The sequence below is a fragment of the Phalacrocorax carbo genome, chromosome Z (assembly GCF_963921805.1).
Source record: "Phalacrocorax carbo chromosome Z, bPhaCar2.1, whole genome shotgun sequence".
NCBI classification, from domain to species: domain Eukaryota; kingdom Metazoa; phylum Chordata; class Aves; order Suliformes; family Phalacrocoracidae; genus Phalacrocorax; species Phalacrocorax carbo.
In genome coordinates, this window is record NC_087548.1 from 81270556 (window position 1) to 81291387 (window position 20832).

General features: G+C 38.5%; 1 protein-coding gene across 14 annotated transcripts in view; it reads right to left on the minus strand.

Annotated features, from left to right (window-relative positions):
- Positions 1 to 20832, minus strand: part of MEF2C (myocyte enhancer factor 2C) — a 140829-nt gene that overhangs the window by 47103 nt on the left and 72894 nt on the right. For all 14 annotated transcript variants that reach the window (XM_064438886.1, XM_064438892.1, XM_064438894.1 and 11 more), the window contains one exon: positions 19531 to 19734. In XM_064438886.1, the coding sequence (XP_064294956.1) occupies positions 19531 to 19734 (204 nt within the window). The remainder of the gene's footprint in view (positions 1 to 19530; positions 19735 to 20832) is intronic.

A 20832-nucleotide genomic window follows, 5' to 3' on the forward strand; every position in this document is an offset into this window, starting at 1 on the left:
AATGACTCTACAAAGACAAAACTTCTATATGCTGGCTACTTCCACTAGTTCACTGGCAGGAGCACCACCAGTCTGCGAGCAGACCCGGTCTGCCAAGGGGTGCAAAGATGGCCTGACGCCAGAATAGATGGATGCGCCTCTGACTTGCCTCTTGCTCCATGGCCACAGCATAATATCAGTCCATTATATCCTTTACTCTTTTTTCAAAACCATTGAAGTGTATGAAGTATTTAAATGGTCAGGTTTTCTCTAAGCTTGATTGAGCATATTTAAAAAAGAAGATATTGGTGAGACATAGTGTATTTGATTTGTACTAGGTTTTGCTGCCAGACTCAGAAAGTATATGAATGGAAAAATAAACTTTACAGTAGTTCAGCAGAACCATCTCAGCTTCTTTAGGGAATACGAGGCCACTTAAAAATAAACACTGTAATCATCAACAGGTTGTTATTTCCCTCCTTCTTTTTATGTTCGTCTATCTATAATCCTTCTCCACTGACTCCAGCCCTTCCAGATGGAGCACTGCCCTCAACATTTTCATTTGTGTCTAATTTAGTCAGACATATACACAAATACAAGGCTGAAGTCAGATCTCGTTTACGCTAGTGTAAATCTGTAGCTGGATTTGGAACAGCTGTAAAGACACCAGTTGAGTTATTCTAGATGTACAGTGGTGTTACCAAGTCTGTTACATCAGTGTTACTATCTCTTGAAACATACAGTATTTGAAATATGCAGGGCTTAATATAAATGACTGCAGAAACAATTAACTATTTCAAAGGCAGCTGGTGTTTTTCCATGATATAAATGGGAACCTTTAATACTAAATGCCATATTCAAAATACTTGAGAAATGTGACATACAGAGCAACACATATATTTTACAGAATCTTTTGTCACAAAAACTTCTTACAGAAAGAAAGGCAGCTGGTAGGAATTACACTTTGCATATACTTTGAGCATTATCTATGTTCTAAACGATCCCAAAGAGACTCAGAAATTATATTTTTAAGGTCTGCTTCGCACATCATTAAAATGCAGTCACTCTGGGGTCAATATGTTGTCAACTTGAGTAGCTGCACGAGCCAATGAAGTTTTCAGGAGCAGAAATTATACGTACCTCTGACAAATGTAATTGTAACATATGATATAAGTTACTTGGGAGCGAATTTTTCCTAGACCATGGGGCAAACACCTTCACCCTTAACCACGGGGCCAAGGAATCTTTGATGACCACAACATTCTGCTTTTCCATTTCATCTGAAACAGAGCACCCCCGGCAGCACTGAATTGGTGCCGTACTGACTCAGCGGTGAAAATGCCACCCACTGAGACAAGAACACCACTTCCTTCAGCACCTGGGTTTTCTTTGGAGGTCTCCCATAAAAATCTTAAATGTATCAACGTTCTGAACAGACTTTTTTTTTTCTTCCTCTCCCCAGAATTTGAACAGTTATTTTACAGCTGATCAAATTACAGGGTATTACAAAAAACAGTACTGACATGACAATGAGCAAATGTTGCTGAATAGCAGTTCCTTTTAAAGGAAAAAGAACATTCCCTTTTATTTTTATAGTACCGTAATTGTTTTATCCATTGGTAAAAATGCCCAAATCAATATATTTTTCAAAAATGGTGAATTATAATAGAGGTTAGATCTCTGAAACTCTAGCCTCCTGTTTCATTGCAGGATGCAGGCCTTAAATAGCACAAAGCAATAACCATCAACTCACTGTTCTGCTGATAGAGTCAAGTTTTCACCAAGGAGAAAGAGAAGGAAGTCTCTCCACTAAGTTTAGAGTGAGCAAGCACTATTGGAGAAGAAAAATTGGCCCATGGTTTTAATTATGAAAACAGATGACTCAAACGATGCAGATTTTTATACTTGATTTAAGATGTCTTTGTTTTTTTCTGTTAGACCAACAATTTATGTGAGTTCTGTTATTTACCAGAAACATTTGTGCAAATTGTATCTATCTTTAAATAGCTGTTAAAATCCCTAGATTATGGTATGCAGTTGTCTGCTTACCAAAGTGTCATCTGCTAGAAACAAAGAGCTGGGTTTTGTTCTCCCCTGGAAAATCCTACAGGAGGGGTAAGATTCAGACACAAACTTTGCAAGTTGCAACTTGCAGATAACTCAACTAAACCTGAGCCAAAAAAGGAGTGAGAGAGTACAGTCAGGAGTTGTGTGGAGGAGCTGGATGAGACTCCTGAACTGCACAATTATCCTAGAAAGCGGGTCCCTCAAGAAACTCTGTTTTCCTGAAGCATAACTTCTTGAAAAGTCACACAGCTCCTACCACTCTGCTCTCCCCTTGAGAGGAGTAAGCACTTCTCTCAAAAGGAAAGAGTCAGACATGACTGAATTAGGAAAAAGTGGTTAGATTTTGAAAAGAATTGGAGAGTTTAGGAAGCTTTCCAGGCAAGGAAATTCTAAATTTCCATTACTGCAAATTGTACCATCATGGAGGCAAAGGATTAGCCCCTTTACATATGATTATAAAGATTTAAGTTACTACCATGTACCCCAAGAAGCTGCAGTTTAGCTCCCACTTCTGTTACTAATTTCCCACATGGGCTTTGTCGATTCACTTTTACCTCTATAAAAAGTTGAATTATAGTAACTACCAGTGTAATCAGGGTGCTATAAGAAGGTAAAACCCAAGCAAACTATAATGTACTCAGTAAGGAGGCTAAATTTAATATAGACAGGCAGACCCTCACAAATACCTGCAAAAAAACTGGCTTACACGCTGCTGTCTGTATCTAAGTTAAATTAACAACATAATGGACAGTTGCAGTGCTCTGTTTGGGAAGGAAGAAAACTTGAGAAACAGAGCAGCTTCCAGTTCTTATCACTGCTTGAGAAAGCAGAAGTGGCAGAGGCAGACTCAAGATCTAGTCAGAAAAGTTTGACCAGAACTGAGGACTGAGTTTACAGAGATACTAGAAAATTCGTGTCTGAGAATGTAAAATAGAAAAGAAAAAAAAATCTTCATTCAGAAACTGTCTTTTTGTGAAAATTTCAGCTTCCTCCAGAAGCAGCTGAAACATACTTTAAATGTTAGGGTTTTAAATTGTCAAACTGGATTTCTTTTTTTGGACAAAATTATAGTTTTGTAAAAAAGAATTGGTATATTGGCCTGCCAAAGCCCTACTGTCTGAAATCTTCAAACCTTTAATCATATGGTATTCCCACACAGTGAATTCTGTGGGCTACAAAAGATGCTTCTGCCTGGGTCCCCTAATTCTGCAGGAGGGCTGGACACATGGAGCAAGATTTCAGCCTATTTCATTCCTTCCAGGACTTGGTAGAGGTGGGAACGAAGGGCACCATGAACGTGTGCACGACCGGTACTGTCTCATTCGGTCAAGACTTAGCGGTGGGCTCTGACCAGCTTTGGTGGCTCTCGCTGCTGCAGGATAAATCACCACGCAGAGCTGCCCGCTCTGCCCTGCCATCTGAGATTACTCACACCATACCAGAGCTGCGGAGGTGGAGCGGCCAAGGGGTGGGCATGCGTTCCCTTCCTCTGACTCTGCTGCGAAGGTGGTAACCTCCAACGGAGCAAAGGCAATAAATAGCTTGGGGGTACTCACATCTCCAGATACCACAGCTGTTTCCTCACACAGCCTCTGTCAGAGTCTCACAGAGACATGTTACAGGTAAGAAAGGAAACTTTTCTAACTGGGAATCCCAAACCCAGAACAGCCCGAAGGACTGTACTTGTTTTACAGAACTGATCACCTTCGTGATTTATCACTTCACAGTGTTTTGCAACGGGGGCATAGGTAGTGTTCTGGGGACTGTGTTCCTGAGAAAAAGGTAAATCTGGCTATCTGAGAAAAATGGTCAGAAGTCGGTAACATTCTGACTTTTTTCTAACACGCTCAGCTTGTGTACAAGGAAGAACCATACTGGATCACTACCAAACAAGGAGCTGAGATCCACAGGTGCACAATCACTACTCCCAGTCCCAAAATCTAGCTGGAGCTACTTGGACTGACTACAGACTGAATCTGAAACCATTATGCTGCGAGATGAACAATAGTATTTCCTGTCAACATTACTGTGGCAAGAAGACTGAGCTCATTTACTTATTCCATCATCTTGGCTATCTTCTAAGCCATTTGCCGCCATCAGCCTGCTGCCGCGGTAGCAAGGGTTCTTCCCTAAGCTTTGCAGAGCATTTACAATGCAATAAGACAATTAAAGGAAAGGTAAAAAAACCCCCATGGAATGATAAAGGAATACTTCAGGTTTTCTAACAATTATTTTATGTTTGAATATGAAAATTCAATTTTAAAATCAATCAGAAGCTGCCTGTGCCAAAGAAATCAGAGACTGTGATAAGTCTGAAGATGAGACTACCTTAAAATACACGTGGCTTTGCCTCTTACGATTGATATATTAAAATCAAAGATCTGGCAAAGAGATCCTGGCTAATTTCAATGGGCCCAGGTTTTTACACAGCACTTACAGTAGGAAAAGGGACTAGCAATGTCCTAAATAACCAAAATTTCAGTGAAATTCAGTAAAGCTACAAGATCTTTTCCATGAAGAGGCCAACAGGCATATAAGCAATGAGCATATAAGAATTTCTCCAGTTCAGCAGTGCACAGTTTTGTTCCTAGTATCTGCAGAGAGGTTCACAGTCCTCAGGTTTGCATGGAGTTTCTCAACAATGTGAAATTTTCAAAGAAACAGCAGCAAAGCTTACTTACATTGATTCTGAAGTTTGGCAGGACTCCTGTTTCTGCCTGGGGTATGATAGATCACAAGACCCCAGAACAAAATGGTGGTAGCAGGAATGGATGAGTACTTCTTTTATTCCTGCCACCAAATTGGTCATGGAGATCAGTAGGAAGCAGACTTAGCTGCAGAATGTTTAGTCAGCTCTTTTGCTCCATCACTCTCCGTGAAGGAGGAGGTGGAATTAACAACATTTCTCCTATGAAAAAGACTGTACAGAAGGAGTAGGAGGATTTCTCAGACTCCTTAACAGGAAGGGAATGAAAAATGTAGTCTGTGGGAGAGAAAAGAGAGGTTTCTATAACCCTTGGGGATCCAGTGTTTCACCTCAAGTCCGAGCCCAGAAGCATCTTAGTTCTGTTCAGGTTACAGCTGTGAATCCCTCATGGGTGTTACTATAGGGTGAGTTCAATTCTGCTAAACAAAACTCCTTACTATTGATACAGGTCAAGCCAGAACTGTCAAATATAGCTATCTTCAGGAGTCCTAACAGTTCAAGGGTTCAGTTAATGAAGCTAGCTAGGTAGAGCCCCCTAAACATGCCATCATGTGAAAGCTATAGATGAAGACATGTCCAGGACAGAGAAATGAGAGCACACCTTTCTGAGGTTCCTTTGGAATTGCTTTGAGCTTACACTGAACCTACAAAGAGAGTCCACACTCTGCTGCAATTCCCTTGCCACAAGGAAGGGTCTTGTGACAGGAAAGGGCTATGGAACAGGTCCGATAAGGGATTTAGGGACATTAGGAAGCTCGATCTGGCAATACTTACTATTTAGGCACCTGAGCTCCAGAGTGGAATTCACACTGTGCTAGGATCTCAGGCATCCAGGGTATCGGAAGAGTTTGGTGCTACAGAACAGGATCCAAACCTAGCAGCATGTGATGAAGTTGTGAGTAACCCAGACCAAGCAAACAGGGTTTTGGAAATCCTATCCCTCATCAGAAGTGAAGCTGCAGATACACCTTCCTCCACAAAGCACTACTGTCATTCAGGCATTGACTCAGGCATAGTGTCCCCTCCTACAGCTAATCTTTCAGAGAGTTGAGGAAGAGTCATTCTTCCCTTTTAAGAAAAGGCTGCTGTTGCAGATTTTCTGTATAACAACTAGTGGTTAGAAACATGCTACAAAACTGGAAACACAGGTTCTCTTTCTTCTTTGATCTGAACAGGCTCAAATCTACTGTCTCCCATATCCCTGTAAGGGACAGGGTTTATCTAGCTTCCCATGCTGTATGCAGTTCTAGAATGGTTAAACCTCTCTGCTTCCCCATAACATTTTGCTTTTGTGCACTAACAAATGCAACATTTATTGGGTCAGAGAAACAGGACTCAACAGGGGGACAGAGCTCGGTGGCTTCTTACTGCATTTTTGTTTCAGGGAAGAATCTGTTGAAATCTGATTTCTGCTCCAGAGCTGGTGTTTGCATTTTATGTTGAATAGACTCTCAACCAAACACAGAGAGGATCCTTTAAGAAAGGAGTGAAACTGAAGTCTCCCTCCCTTTGACAGCGCACAAACACCAGCAATATCTTCTGATTCTGTTTTGTGAAAAGCTTGGTCTTATACTTGTGCATTGCATTAGGAATTGCTTGCCAGGGGTATTTTGTTCATGGAGGACTGGGAGTTCCTACATCTTTTGGGGCTTAAACTGGGAAAAGACTCTTCATTTTGACCCAGACTGGGTTAATACTTAGCACAGTACAGGCCCCTAGGAATTGTCAAGATCAAATAGTAAGATCCCTCATAAAGTTCATGTGTCTCCAGATTAGCCTTTTGGATAAATGACCTTAGTTGCTATATTTTAAACTTCACGTTTAGTCACTTCTGTGAAACACTTTCAGATATAGGATGGAAAGTACTGAGCATAATTATGAATTTTTATTCATGAGTTAAACAATATATGTGGGTTGTGCAAAAATTTACATCTGAGAAGGCAAGATTCTTTTCACACAGGTTACAAAAACACAGATTAAATGCTAAGGCACATACGGGTAACTGCTGAAGACAAAAGTGTAAGGCTTCCATTTTGCTGATATATGTTCTAACATGCTAGAAGTATGTAATAACCAAGACTTGGATTATTACAACGAATGGGAAAATTATGTGTTTTTATGTTTTCCATGTTATAGCCATGAATCTCTGGTAGTAAGCTGAATATACTTTAAATACCATACACTCCATTAGGAACTCCTTCTTTGTCAAGATTTTGATCTCTTTTGAATCAATCTGTAGCAGCTGTGTGTTGTTTAAAGAACTCTTACTGACTCTTCTATAATTTGCTTTCTTTGAACAACCTGTGTGCTGTAACATTTGATCAAAGAAATAAACATATACTTTAACAACCCAGTGTAAAGTGCATGCACATTTTTATAACTCTGCACTATGAAATGTAATTATAGTTGTCTATAGATCACACAGGATGATATAAATAAATGGGTTTGAGTTTTTTTTTTTAACACAAGCCTATCCATTATATCATGAGTTTTTCTTTAACACCACTGTCTATCATGCAAAAGCATTAATGAACTGTTCAGAACACAGATGATGCAATGTCTTTTAATAGAAGTTTTTACTCCTCCATTAACTGGTAACCATATACAAAAATATTCATAGCAAAATTAAGCAAGGAAAACACAACAGCCTAACGTTGTGGATTTATAAATTACCGCATAAAGGAAATGTTGATTGAAACTCTGTTTTAAAGGCTCTTTTTTAATCCGAAGAACAATGGTTATTTAAGATTTAACTACATTCTGCAGTTCTGGACCATGGACATTAATTCACAGCTGACTGCTAGACTTGTACTATTAAAAATGTAGAACAAAGAAGCGTATGTGTTTGAGGTTTTATAGCCCTGCAAATTTGGTAACTTACATTAATTTCAGTCATCTTCTATATAAACAAACACATAGAGGCCTCCCTGAATTCAGGGCAAATGGAGTCTAATCAATATGAACTACATAATACATAAAGGATGGATGCAAATTTTATAGTACACAAATAAATAATTAATTTATACCTTCTTACTGTAACAAGGAAGAAAAGTCAGCATATTTTGAAGTTTAACAGAACTTTTGCCAGAACTATGAAAACTGTGGAAAGGCATCTCAAGAACAGAAAGCGTTATCTGTGTGCAGTCCAGGGAAGGAGAGGTATGGAGATATTTTGCTTCATGTAAAACAGAAGGGCAAGATGCACTGGCCTGCGCAGAGCATTTAAAACACCAGCTCCCTAGCAGGGGGAGTGAAGTAGACACAAAGCCAGGATTAGGCTGACTTTTTGTATCCCCATCCTCTCTGGTGATGAAGCTCCTCTTGAACAGTGCCTTTGTTACCCAGGGAAGGGGGTTCACTTATTGCCAGCTCTCTGTGGCATGGAAAGGAAGCGGATGGTTTTGCTTCTCAGAGTACATACATAAATGCTACTTATGGTATGAACTATTCAGGTCCCAATTCTGCCACCCTTACTGACACTGGAACTGCTTCGGAAATGAAGCCATGATTCTGCGGATACTTGCAGGAGCATTCAACTTTCTTCTGTGAGCAGTTTCACTGTCTGAAACAGGACTTCTATGAATCTTTGAAGAAATAAGACCTATTTTAGTATTGCTTACTACAAAAGGTGACAGAATCCATAGAAATTGGTGTCGGTGTTAGGAACCGTAACCAGACAGTTTTGAAGTTAGTCGGAAGGCTCCAGTTGACCACTCTAGGCTTTAAATCAGGGGAGTAATTAAATGTGAATGTTGGACTTTACATATCAGAGTTTTTTGGCTTTTGGTAGTGTAGGGCTCTTTCTACCCAATACAACTATGAGCAGTGGCTAAGGGCCCACACCTGGAAACATGCACTAAAAAACCCCTTTGGTCATGTGTAAGCATATGAAGAACTGTGCATCACTTGCTGATTTTGCTAGAAACTCAGTGCTGCAAAATCTTCAACACTGGTTTCACAAAGAACAGTTGACAGATTATAGGAGCCCAAAAAACCAAAAAGTCTTGGGGAAAAAGAGGGGAAGGTCAGCAGTTTGCATTAAAGATACTTGTGAAGTAAGAGGAGATGTGGTATTTCTACACTTGTGATTATTAGTACTGTGTAATAATCCAGGTAAATAACCACATTTTGTATTTACCTTACAAAGCAGGGATGTCTCAGTGATGAAAATGAAAAATGGGTTTGCTCACAAAAGCCTTCGTGTCTGGAACATAGCTATAAGTAGCTCACTATCTAGGTTGAAAATGGTAATGCAGGGTAGTGTGTCCTATTTTTCCATGCTTGCAGTGAAGATACAATACGGGAATTCAGCCTTGGTAATTACTAATACACCACACAGACACAATTACACCCTGTGTACTGCATAAAGGAATCACTTGTGGTCTGCCTCCATTACAAAGAGCAGTAGGGGGCCAATATGCAAGAAGACAAAATGCTTTACAAGGAGGAAGGAGACCAGAAGAGTCGATGTACCCAAATACAAGGACCTTGATTCTTTTTGGAGTGATTTAAGTCCCTTTCCATCAATTATCGTCCTTTGTCTCCAGAGTCTTATCACAAGTAGCATTACAGGAACTGAACAAAACAATACTCAGGCTCAAATAACCCTGTGAACTGTGCTGACATTTCCACACCCTGTTGCTGCCTTTGACCAGGTTACTCAGATTTAAAAAAAAAAACACAACCAAAAACCAAAACACAAAACCCAAAAAACTCCATACAGAACAACAACAAACATTCCTCTTTTAAATAACATGCTCAGCCCTTCCTGGTGTCTTTTCTGCTGTCTAGTATGACTGCTACCTCGCACTGCAATACCACACTGGTGATGTGATATAAAAACCTCTGTAGCACAAAACAAGATTGGCTTTGTCTAACATGACAGCTTTTCAAATGAAAAGTTCTGCTTTGTGGGGTTCTCAACAGGTTTATTTTTAAGTTAATCAGATCCTGCCCCTTGCCATTCCCATCTCCTCCTCCCTCTTGGTAAAATTTGAGTTTCAGATAACTGAGAAATTATAAATAAAAAACTTCATTTATATATATGCAGAAGTGCTCTGCAGCTGATGTTTGAGTTCTTGGTGAAATAAATCAGCTGTCTACTCATTCACTTTTACGACTCAGAATCAGAGTAATAAATTTTTCTTTCTGGTTGATACGTGAAGTTTTGAGGGCACAAGTTTAAGTATGAAATAAATGAAAAGCATCTATTTTTTTTCATTCATTCACACTAGATATGTGACATTTCATGGTAATTCTTGACAGAATACTGCAGTCACTGCTCATCTGAAAATAAATTAAAAAACATGTGGAAAGTCAAAAAAAAGGACCTTAGGAAAGTCAGCTATTTTTGACAGTAAGTTAGCTTCTGTGAAACAAAGCCTTGTCTTTCAGAAAGTGTTTACGATCTATGAGAAAAAAAAAATATCCTTGGGCTAAAATGTTTATTGGCACCTACAAGTCTGAAGAGAGCAAGTCAGGCCTGTGGTTTTTTGAGGGCACTTTATCATCGCCTGCATTCTCAAAGGGATCTGTGAATGAATAGAGCTGGATTACTCAGCCTTCTATTCCACGCCTATTCCTCTCCATTTTCCTTGGCAAGACTGAAAGCCAAGCTATTTTTAGTTAGGCAGTTTTCTATTTTTAGACAAATATCAGTTAAGAGACATTTGTTAGGAAAAATTTAAAAAAAGAAAAACACAAAAGGGGGAGGGGATGAGGCTTCCCATCTCATATTGTGAAGCAAGCCCTTCAACCTGTAACTCCAGGCGTTTCAGCTGCTTCCAATCTTGGAAAAATAAAGAAAATTCAGAGTTCAGGGATTTAAAAATAAACCTACCCTCTGGCAAACAGACCAAAATACAACAAGCTGTTACTATGTGAAACAGTGACTACAAAAACAAAGAACATTCTCCAATGACTAGATTGGGATAAAACTTTGGAGCTATTAAGTTATAAGAATGTTACACAGGCATGTAAGATTTTTCCAGCTTCTCAGCCAGATATATCATGTTTTGGAGAAAGAAACAGTGATCTGTGAAAGAGACCTTGCTCTCAGAAATACAGATTTAAGTTCCCAGTTTGACAAAGAAAGGAACTATGAACAGAGTTTGAAACACATTTATATTCTGCACATATTTTTCATCTTTGTCATCAAAGCGTTTTTACAACAATCCACCCAAAACATTTCCCAAGTTATTAAAATATTTTTAAAGTGATTACTAAGAGCAAAAGGATAAAAGAAAATAATGTGGGGATATGACCAGTATCAAGAACTAATCCTCAGTAAATAAAAATCAGGAGGTCCAGAACTCCGTCAAAATATGCTCTAAAGTAGCTTTTGCTCTACCACGTGCTTCAGAGTAACCGAATTGACATCCATTTTAGTTTTCTCTGTCCCTAATCTCTTCTTCCATGGAAAAACAAGCTATCAGGTGAGCTAATTCACTTTCATTTGAGATAAATTAGGATTACAAACTAACCTTCATGTCAACCAAATCCTTGTTGCAAATAAATCATAGTGGAAAACCCTTTTTTTGTGTGTGTGAGAGACAAAACAAACCAACCCATTATGCAACTTTCCCTTGGCTGCATTTTTTCACATGCTGGATTAATTTGAAATATTTTAGAAAAAAAAAATAGTGTCAACACTTGACCCTCTACCTTTCTTCTTCTAGGCTGCAAGTCTAGAAAGTCTATCACTTATTAGACGCACAGCAACAGGATGCCGCAGAGTTATCAAGGAGAACTTAAACAATAGACTGTGGATGGAAAGATAAAGAGTCAAAAATCTCATGTGGATAAGTGGGAGGAAGGGAATAAACTGCTATCTATTGGATGTAGTAGAGGGACTAATTTGGGCAGTCCCACTGACTGGAACAGCAGTCCCATTGAGGGACTACTCTGGGCAGAATAGAATTGCCTTCCACAGTTTTACAGCTTTCAAGTTTTTCTTGTGGTCTTGTAATAGCTAATATTTACATAAAACCCAAACTGATCTAGTGATTGGAATAATAAGATTAGGTAAGAATATCAGCTTTTGTATTGCTAAAGACGTATTTCTAAATGAATTGCTTGAACACATGAAATTAAGATTGATAAAGTGGAGAGTTTTTTAGTCTTTTTGAAAATGGGATATTTTCCCCTCCAAGATCTTTTTGTACTAAACATGGTCAGCAAAAACATGAAAAAAACCCCTCACATTAGAATATTAGGCTACAAACACATTTTCCAAAGGCTCAAAACTCAGAAGGCAAACAAAGAAAGACCAAAGAAATATTACAAAAATGCCGAAGATCTTGAAGCCAATCCCATGATTCTGTCATACATGAGGTTAGCAATAATGGTTTGGCTCATATATACTAAAAATGAAACAAAAGTAAGCGTTTAAAAAGCCTAAATCATCATCCAAAGGAAATTCTTTGGCCAGTTCTCCCTGTCCAATCATCTCCTGGCCTGTGGAAACTGGTGACAGTAGGTGGTTTTTTAACAAGCTGGTCTTCAATGAATTTAAAAGGAAATCAATAATGCTCTCCCCATTTTACAGATAGGGAAACTGAAGCATTAGGAGGAAATGTGACTTGTCCAAGGTCACACAACAGTATTTGGCAAAGCTATTAATAAAACCCAAGTCTCATGAGTCCTAGTCCAGGGCAGTATCCAATAGACTGTACTGTCTTTAGATCACCCTGAATAACCTTTCTTATATACAGGCTTACTTTCTATACTGTCCCAGATCTTCAGCCCATGGTAGCTGAAACAATTCCCCTGATTTCAACAGCTGAAGGTCTGACTCGATGTGTGTTTCACAGCTTGTTTATATGCAGTATTATGTTGTGATGACATGAGAAGAAAATACACTTATTACATTAAACAAGATACAAAGGTTGCCTTACTTTTCCTAAAAAGAGCACATTTAGAGAGTTATGGCTTATTTAGTGCAAATATACAGATAAGAGCCTTAATTGATATGAAGAGGCTTTCAGAATCTAATTAACCTCCCAGCTAGTCATTAGCTCTGTGACCTTTAGAAATAATTGACAGGAGGAATTTTTTTCCTCTTCATCTCATTCAGAACTTCCACACCAAGTGACTAATCCTACATGTGCTATAGGACCCACAGCACACCTGTAATAATTGATGGGAACATGTGCAGTGAGTCCATCCGCAACACAGGACAACAACATTCCTCTCAGGCAGAATATACTGTCCATGCAGCATGTTGCTGCCTGAGCGCCATCCTCATCAACTGCAACCCTCCAATGTGCTAAAGCTGTGATAAGTTTTAAGCCTCAAGTCCCTCAAGTCCCTCACACGTCCACAAGCTCACTTCTTCCCCTTGGGGGAAAATGCTGATGCAAATGGCACTCATCTCTCTCACTATGTCCAGTTCATTCTCCCTCACCAAATACAGGAGTCCACTGGGGAAAGGAAAATACTCTGCAAAAGGTCAATTCGTCAGCAGTTTCTACAGCAATGAAGATGTATGACCATATGTAAAACAAGTTAGAAAGACAATGCTAGATGCTGATTATCTATGAAAAAGAATCTATAATTTGTAAAGTATTTAAAAATCTGACATATTATTGCAAATTAGAACTACTTCTTTTCCCCATGGCCAACCAGCAACCTCATCACCATGTCCCTAGGATAATTAAAAGTCTTCTAGAGTAGCTCTGGCTAATTCTTGACGGCTAATTCTTAATACTCTTCAGTATCACTAAAAGCAAGAGTTCACCCAATGCAAGTTTCTCCAAACTTACCCGATTTCATTGAGAAAGGAAAGGGAAAAGAGGATGGAGAGGCATCAAGTGTAATGAAAAGGTGACCCCTAACAGGCAGACCGAAGGAGCTGCTGATGAGATGAGAAGCAGAGGAGAGCCCTACCTAACGACACTCTCAGGGACATGAAGAAAGAAAAAGAAGCATGTACTGGAGTGCAGTTCGCAAGAGATTAAGAAGGATGAAACCGATGATAAGCTGAAGACATGGACACTCTCAGAAATGGTCAAAAGATGGTCCTTGGTATGACAGCTATAAACATTGATGGCATCGTGATTGATGTATTTTACATGGAGAATCATGTTACCATTTCATCAACACCTTATTTTGCTGTTCTTACTGCACCGTGTCTGAAGTATGGCTGTAAGCACTTTGAGGCAGGACCCGTTAGTGTGCATTAGAATATGGCAAAATTGCAAGAAGAGTGGAGAGGTGGGTAAAAGGGCATAGTAGGACTGACAAATATTCAGGGAAAAAAACCCCACAGAGTAAGACAATGTATAGCTGAGAAGACAGACGAGGATAAGGTTTTACTGAAACAGAAGGATATGGCAGCGCATTGCAGGAGCTGACATCTTCCTATATGTAAAATTCTGTGTTGAGGACCCTGCATGCCTTCTAAGTGCAAAAAAAAAAAAAAAAAAAAGAAAAAAGAGGAAAAAAAGTAGTTGAAGCCAGATGCCAGTAAAAGATAGAGCCAAAGGCAGATAGCAAGAGGAATATTTCAGAAAAGGAAAAGACACTGAGGTCATGAAAAAGTTCCTTCTAAGATAGAAGACAGCTGCAAAGACCAGACAAATGTGTGTGCATGCATGCAAAGTAGCAGTTTTAAGTAGTGAACTTTACAAAATGCAGAGAAGATTTGGTGGGTGATCAGCATTGATAACATAGAACCTCAGTTAGCAAAGAGAAAAATGGAGGAAGTTTGTGTTGTTCCTCTTTTTTCTCTACTAGTGATTAGCGGTATGGCAGAAGGGAACCGAGGAGGTGGATGTATGTTGGCCAGAAAACGGAAGCTGTGTTTAATGGGATGAATTTGAAAGGGCTGACCTAGTAGGAGACCTTGAGTTAAAGGTAGTGACCATTGAATCAGCAGAGGAATAGAAGCCAGTTGGAGAAAAGGGACAATAAGGACAGCAGGGTCAAAGAAATTGATGGATTGGGGGCTTAAAAAGAGCTGAAAGATAGAGTGATTAGTGATTTGTGGAGGGATGATTTATGTGCACTCAGAGCAAGGATCAGTATATTAGACTCAGTATGTAGGAAACAGAATCAAACCCAGGACTTAGTAAGACCTCACTAGAGGACTGTTAGAGCTAAGACAGTAGCTGATGCTTTGACGTGAAAGAAGTGACAAGGAAGAAGGGACAGTGAGAGAGAAAACAGGCAGGAAGTTTCACCTTAAATCAGCAAAGGCCTGATGGCTTAGCTGAAGAACCACAGCGGATTTCTGTAATGTGGTTAGGGTTGAAATTATATTTGCAGCCAAGATGCAAAACGTTTCCCTGCATGCCGACCCTGAAAATGCCCCCTACAACCCAAGGGTGATGTCCTTTCTGAGCTCCTGAGCAGTGGGCTTGCAGTGCTTGGGCACTGGGGTCTTGTTACTCACAGGAGTGTGGCAGTGAGACATCACTGAAATAAGTTGTGTTACATCCGCTTCTGTTTCAGAGAAACAACAAGGGGTCCTGGCCTCATTTTATGTAACAGCAAAAAATGCATAATATACGTACTTGTCTGTTGTAAAGCTCTGACATTTACTCTTCCCCGTTTCCTCATTGCCATAAGAAAAATATTGCCTAGTCCTATACAACTGTGCCAATAAACAACGAACTCATGAGGTAAGTCATCTTCTGACAGAGCAGACAGGAACTGGATGGATGTATTGACAAACTTCTGAGGACAGATTGGAACTCTAGTTGTAAAAACACTACTTCTGTACCAAAGACTGTGTACAAAATGCCACAGGATTTTTTAATGAGACAAAATGTAATCCCATTTTAAGGTAAATTACAAATCTTCTAGTAATTGTATCACAGGATTTTAAATGACAGCTGCTGAATATATTGTTGGTATTTACATACAGCACTTGCAAGTTAGCATAAGGATGAAATTAATCTTTTTTTTCCTCAGTGTCAAAGGAACCCAGCACAGGTTCTGCTGTTCCTTAAAATAAGTTGCTATATCCAGCAACCAACATGCACTTTTTAACTGAAAAAAAAATTGAATGAACGACTGTGGTGTGAGTGGTTTGGTGGGCGAGGACATAAAGGCTTCAGTTTTAAGAATCCGGTTAATTCTAAAGAGAAGTCTCAGAGTGAACACTTTTTTTTTGCAGAACTAATACATATCATAAATCCTCCACACAGATTTTGGTAAGACTCGCAATAATTGTCACTGTTGCTTAAAATGGATAAACTTGAGTGTTGAATGTAAATATTTTCTCCTCCTGAGTACACATTGACTTTTAGTTACCTGTGGATGTTGTATTTTCTGGGTAATAAATGAAATGCATTCAGCTGGTAGATATTTTTTGTGATCTAAAGAACTCAGATATACCACATTGTGTGTTAATCAACTCCATTTTGAATGAGGTAACTGGAAAAGCCCATCTCAGTTATTTATATTACATGTAAATAAATATACTACATGTATAAAGAAAGTAGAAGGTATTTGTTTAAATCATTAAACCAAAAGACCTCAAAGAATAACAGTAACTGAACTTTACCACCCTCTTAATATTAGCCACTCTATTTTACACCATGACAGATGTAACCAGGTAATATACCTCTAAGTTGGGTAGGAACAAATTGCTTGATTTGCAGTAATACAAGTATTAAAATGAACATCAAATATTCTTCCCTTGAAAGCCAGTGTAATATTTGTTAGATGTATGACACTTGGTGTCTTCTGATACTTCAAATAACAAAATACAGTCTGAAGAATAATTCCTTCAGAAATGCTAACTATAATTAATCCCAGTAATTAAACTGAAAGCATTTGCTTGATAAAATTAACAGTTTTAGCTAGATCTATGTGAAAATTCACGTAACTTTTCCATTGAAATAGCAGTGGTTTAACTTAAAAGTAATTAACTACATATTAGAGGCCTACCGTTTCGATTTTCTTTAAATATAGTTTCTTCAGAGAAGTTATACTACATTCTAATGACTGATAACACAGTTCTACCACAACCAAAAAGTAACTAAATAGTTAATATTGTGCTGAATGTGAACAGAAATTGGATTTTAAATTAAAGACCTTTATACGGTTGACAGTTATATTTCAAATTTTTATAAGTCTACCTAAAAAAGTTTTCTTTCTCTAATACTCCGCAGAAATCTGTGAGCATAGCTATGCCCTTTTCTTCTGCTGAAATATAGTTATTGAACAGTCATTTAGTTGAAAATGATCAGATTTAATAATACTGTCTGATTCTCAGCTGCTGTTGATTGCTCTGGAAGAACAAGATTAAAAACTTGTAAGTATGAAATCTAGCTGTCTGAAAGCGAAAAAAAATGGACTCCTTACAAGGAAAATATGTGTAATGTAGTCAGTTTAACTGATCAATTTAAATATTTAAATGTGCGGCAGATTTATATCCTGTACCTAAAAATATATCCAAACTACACTAAGAGTCAAGCCATTTCTCAGACTGCATACTTTCATGGGTTCTGCTCCTCTGCTGAACTCGTAACTGTGATGTTAATTATCAAGTAAAGGCATGATAATATGAAACCCTTGTTCAAAATCTACACCCTGCACAAATACTCCTTTGATCCTGAAACAGTGCTGGCATCGGCGTGGCTGAAGTATTTTGCACTGCAGGCATAACACTGAAAAAAGTAACAGCAAAACGATCAAATGACTGAATTCAGAGCTGGCAGAAAAACGGAAAAAATATAAACATGCACTTCATTTGGCCTCTTCTGCCTATTATTAGATTACTCAATTTAAATAATGTTTACTTCAATTACTTACTCTTATTTGGCTCCTCTTAGAGGGGTGAAAAGACCGAATTTTGGGTATAGCCAGAAATTACTCGTCTGCATGCAAACTTGCCTATCAGCCTATCCAAATTGGCCCACTATTTTTGCAGGAAAGGGACATTGCTGGTGCAGAGAGTGCTCTTACTGAAAATCTCAAGGTTTCAACAAAGACGACATTATCTTACATTTTATATTTTCACTCAAGTTTCTTGAAAAATCATAGTCTTCATGATCAAAGTACTCATTCATTGTGAAGCAAGTAATAAATCCCTAACTACTGGCTTACTCACCTATTTCCACAAGAAAGCCTGCAGGAAGAAGTAAAGATATCACAGGAAACTTTTCTTGCTAAGAATATTCTGGCTTTTTGCCACTAAAAGAGGACAGGGCATTATTTTGGGGACAGAATTTAAATTCTGCTGCACAGGACATGGGCTTACCAGAGCTAGGTGACAGGAAAGGCTTCATGTCTATATAGGGGATTTGAAGTAAGAGTGGAAAAGACATGATGGAGTGGAGGAAGAAATTATGTACTTTCCTCTTAGTTTTAACTCACATAAATTTTTGTTCTGCTGTCAGAACCTCATCCTTTCCTAGTGTGGGAGAAAAGCTGCTGGGAGATCACGAAGGAAGAAAAACAGTATCATCCTATATGTTGACATAAGGGCAGACAAAATAGTGCTATATATTCCTGGGTCACGGTCTTTGCCAGTCTATGGTGGTGTGACTGTGGCATCTTGTAACAAGTGTAACGATGTCTATTAGACAGTATTTTTTTTCCACCAAAAACATTTTATAGATAATTCACACACTTGTTTTTTTCCCTTGGCTAGTGTCAAATACATGACTAATCCAGGTGAAGATTCCCAAAGCACCAAAGTCTCATTTTAGACAACATCCAGGTTATTTAAAAATCTGAAACTAACACCTTTAAAAAGATCTGAAGTAAACTAAGTGTATAGGCCGAGGTACTCAGTAGCATTTATGAATAGATTTTTACTGATATTTAGGAAAGGACCCCATCCTTCCAATACTTTTTAAAATGATACTGTTAGATGTCTAATCACTTAGGTGCCTTGAAAAAAGGAGTTACCTAAGCCACACAACCAATTTTTTAGATATGACTCTGAGTGTTCTGCTGTTAGAACAAAATCATTGAAAGCTTAGTTTATTTTGCATGGCTTGAATCCTAATGTGATTATAAGGTAAACTGCCTTTTCTGCAAATATTAGAAGGTTAAAATTGAAAATCTTAAATTTTCATTAATTATTTTCAGTAATTATAAATACAACTTGCCCTATATATTTTTTTAAAATAATTACAAGGTGTCTCTGGCATTCTGACAGTACTGCTTTGACACTGTTATTATTATACTATGGTAACAGCATTCTGTATGAGGTAGCTGAAACTTCTGTTATTGTGCAGCTCATAAGTAAACTTTTCTCATATTCTAATAAACCTCCTTCCTCTGTAAATAATCAAAATGCTAAACAAGTGCCTTAAAGCAGTGATTCTAAATCTTTTTCTCCCTCATCTTTTACAATGAATTTTTTTAGTTCCTCCTGGACAGAGGACATTATAACTTCTGGAGTGAGGAGACAAGGCACACGATGCTTTCTGGAGAGCATCTTACCGGGAGTGACTAGAAGATGAGCGGGAGATGTAGCTGGGAAGTAGTGGTCAAGGTGTAGAGAGGACTAACATGACAAAGGGACAAAGCAGCACAGAAAGCTGGACAACAGGGAGCCAGAGATCCCATCGCAGGAGTTTGTGCTGAGCATGCGAGGTAAAACAGCTCACAAAAGACGCGGATTCTCTCCAGTCTCCTCTGCACTGCCTTCAACCCCCAAACCAATACTCCGTTGCACCTGTTCTGCTCTCCTGCTGCTACGTCACCTCCAGGGTATGTTCTACAACCCCTCATAAAAATGATCAGGCCTCTCACTTTGAGTATCTCCGCCTCAGAGCAAAGTAAAAAAAGAATCCTCACAGAGCACAAAATCTTACCTCAACAATGTCTGAATTCGTTCGACTCTCATGCGGCTCATTGTACTCGGTATATTTCAGCAACACTTTGTCCATATCAGTGCTGGCATACTGGAACAGTTTGTTGGTGCTGTTGAAGATGATCAGAGCAATCTCACAGTCACACAGAACACTCAGCTCATAAGCCTTCTTCATTAACCCAAATTTCCTCTTCGTAAATGTCACCTGGAAAAAAAAAAAGTCCATCAAAAATCCCCAAGCTGTTCTTTGTAATCTTTCTTTTTTTTTGGAAGAATAATGTGTGACTGCTGTAGTCTTTGAGTTGAAGATGTTCAGAAGGCAAATGCCTAAATATAAATATAGTTCCCAAACAGAATGTAAGTATGTGTGTTGTTATGTAAGGGAGGAAATATACCTAATTCTCACTGCACAAAACGTGAGGTGCAGGTAAAGAATCACAGAACTGTAGAATCGTTAAGGTTGGAAAAGACCCTTAAGATCATCGAGTCCAACCACCAACCTGTCACTGCCAAGTCCGCCACTAAACTAAAGAGCATGGGACATTTTCTTTAAGTAACACTATGAAGGGTTGATACTGCATCTTCCTCTGTAACTTTTTAATTCATACACTCTTTATACTGCATACACCTTTCCCATCAATGTTTTAAAACCACACCTCAGATCTGCAGCTGTAAATAGTTTGAAGCCTGTGGAGCCAATTCTTATTTTTGATAGTGATTGACTTTGATTCCACATCCCCCAGCCTCTACTAGATTTTTTTGGGAAGAAATTATTTCATACAGAATTTAAGTTGTGTGAAACAGATACATATTTCATATAAACAAACTCAGAATAGTTTTGAGGAAATATCTAGTGTTAAAAATTCAAACAGTCACGTGAGAAATAAGAAATATAAAGCATGAATGAAGAACAAACAACAGCTGGACACCAACAAATACCACCTTTGAAACAAGGCCTTATATAAACACAGAAGTAGCATACATTATTTCATTTCAAATTAGATGCTTAGAAATACGAACTGGCATTTTTTAGTACAAAGGACTTTGGGTCATGTTATATAGGGAAAAATAGGGATGTGCTAATAAGTTCTCAGTAGGCCAGCTAATGCCCTGACATCATACAAAACCTAGGCAGTATGACAAGTATCGTTACTCTGTACAAAACCGTAATTTTCCACAGGGACTGTTTTGACAACGAAAGACCTGCACATTAAATAAAGTTTTTTCCCCTCTTCTTTTCTGCACTAGTTTACAAGTTCCAGTAAGATATGTGACTCAGAATAAGAAACTACCATAAGATGTT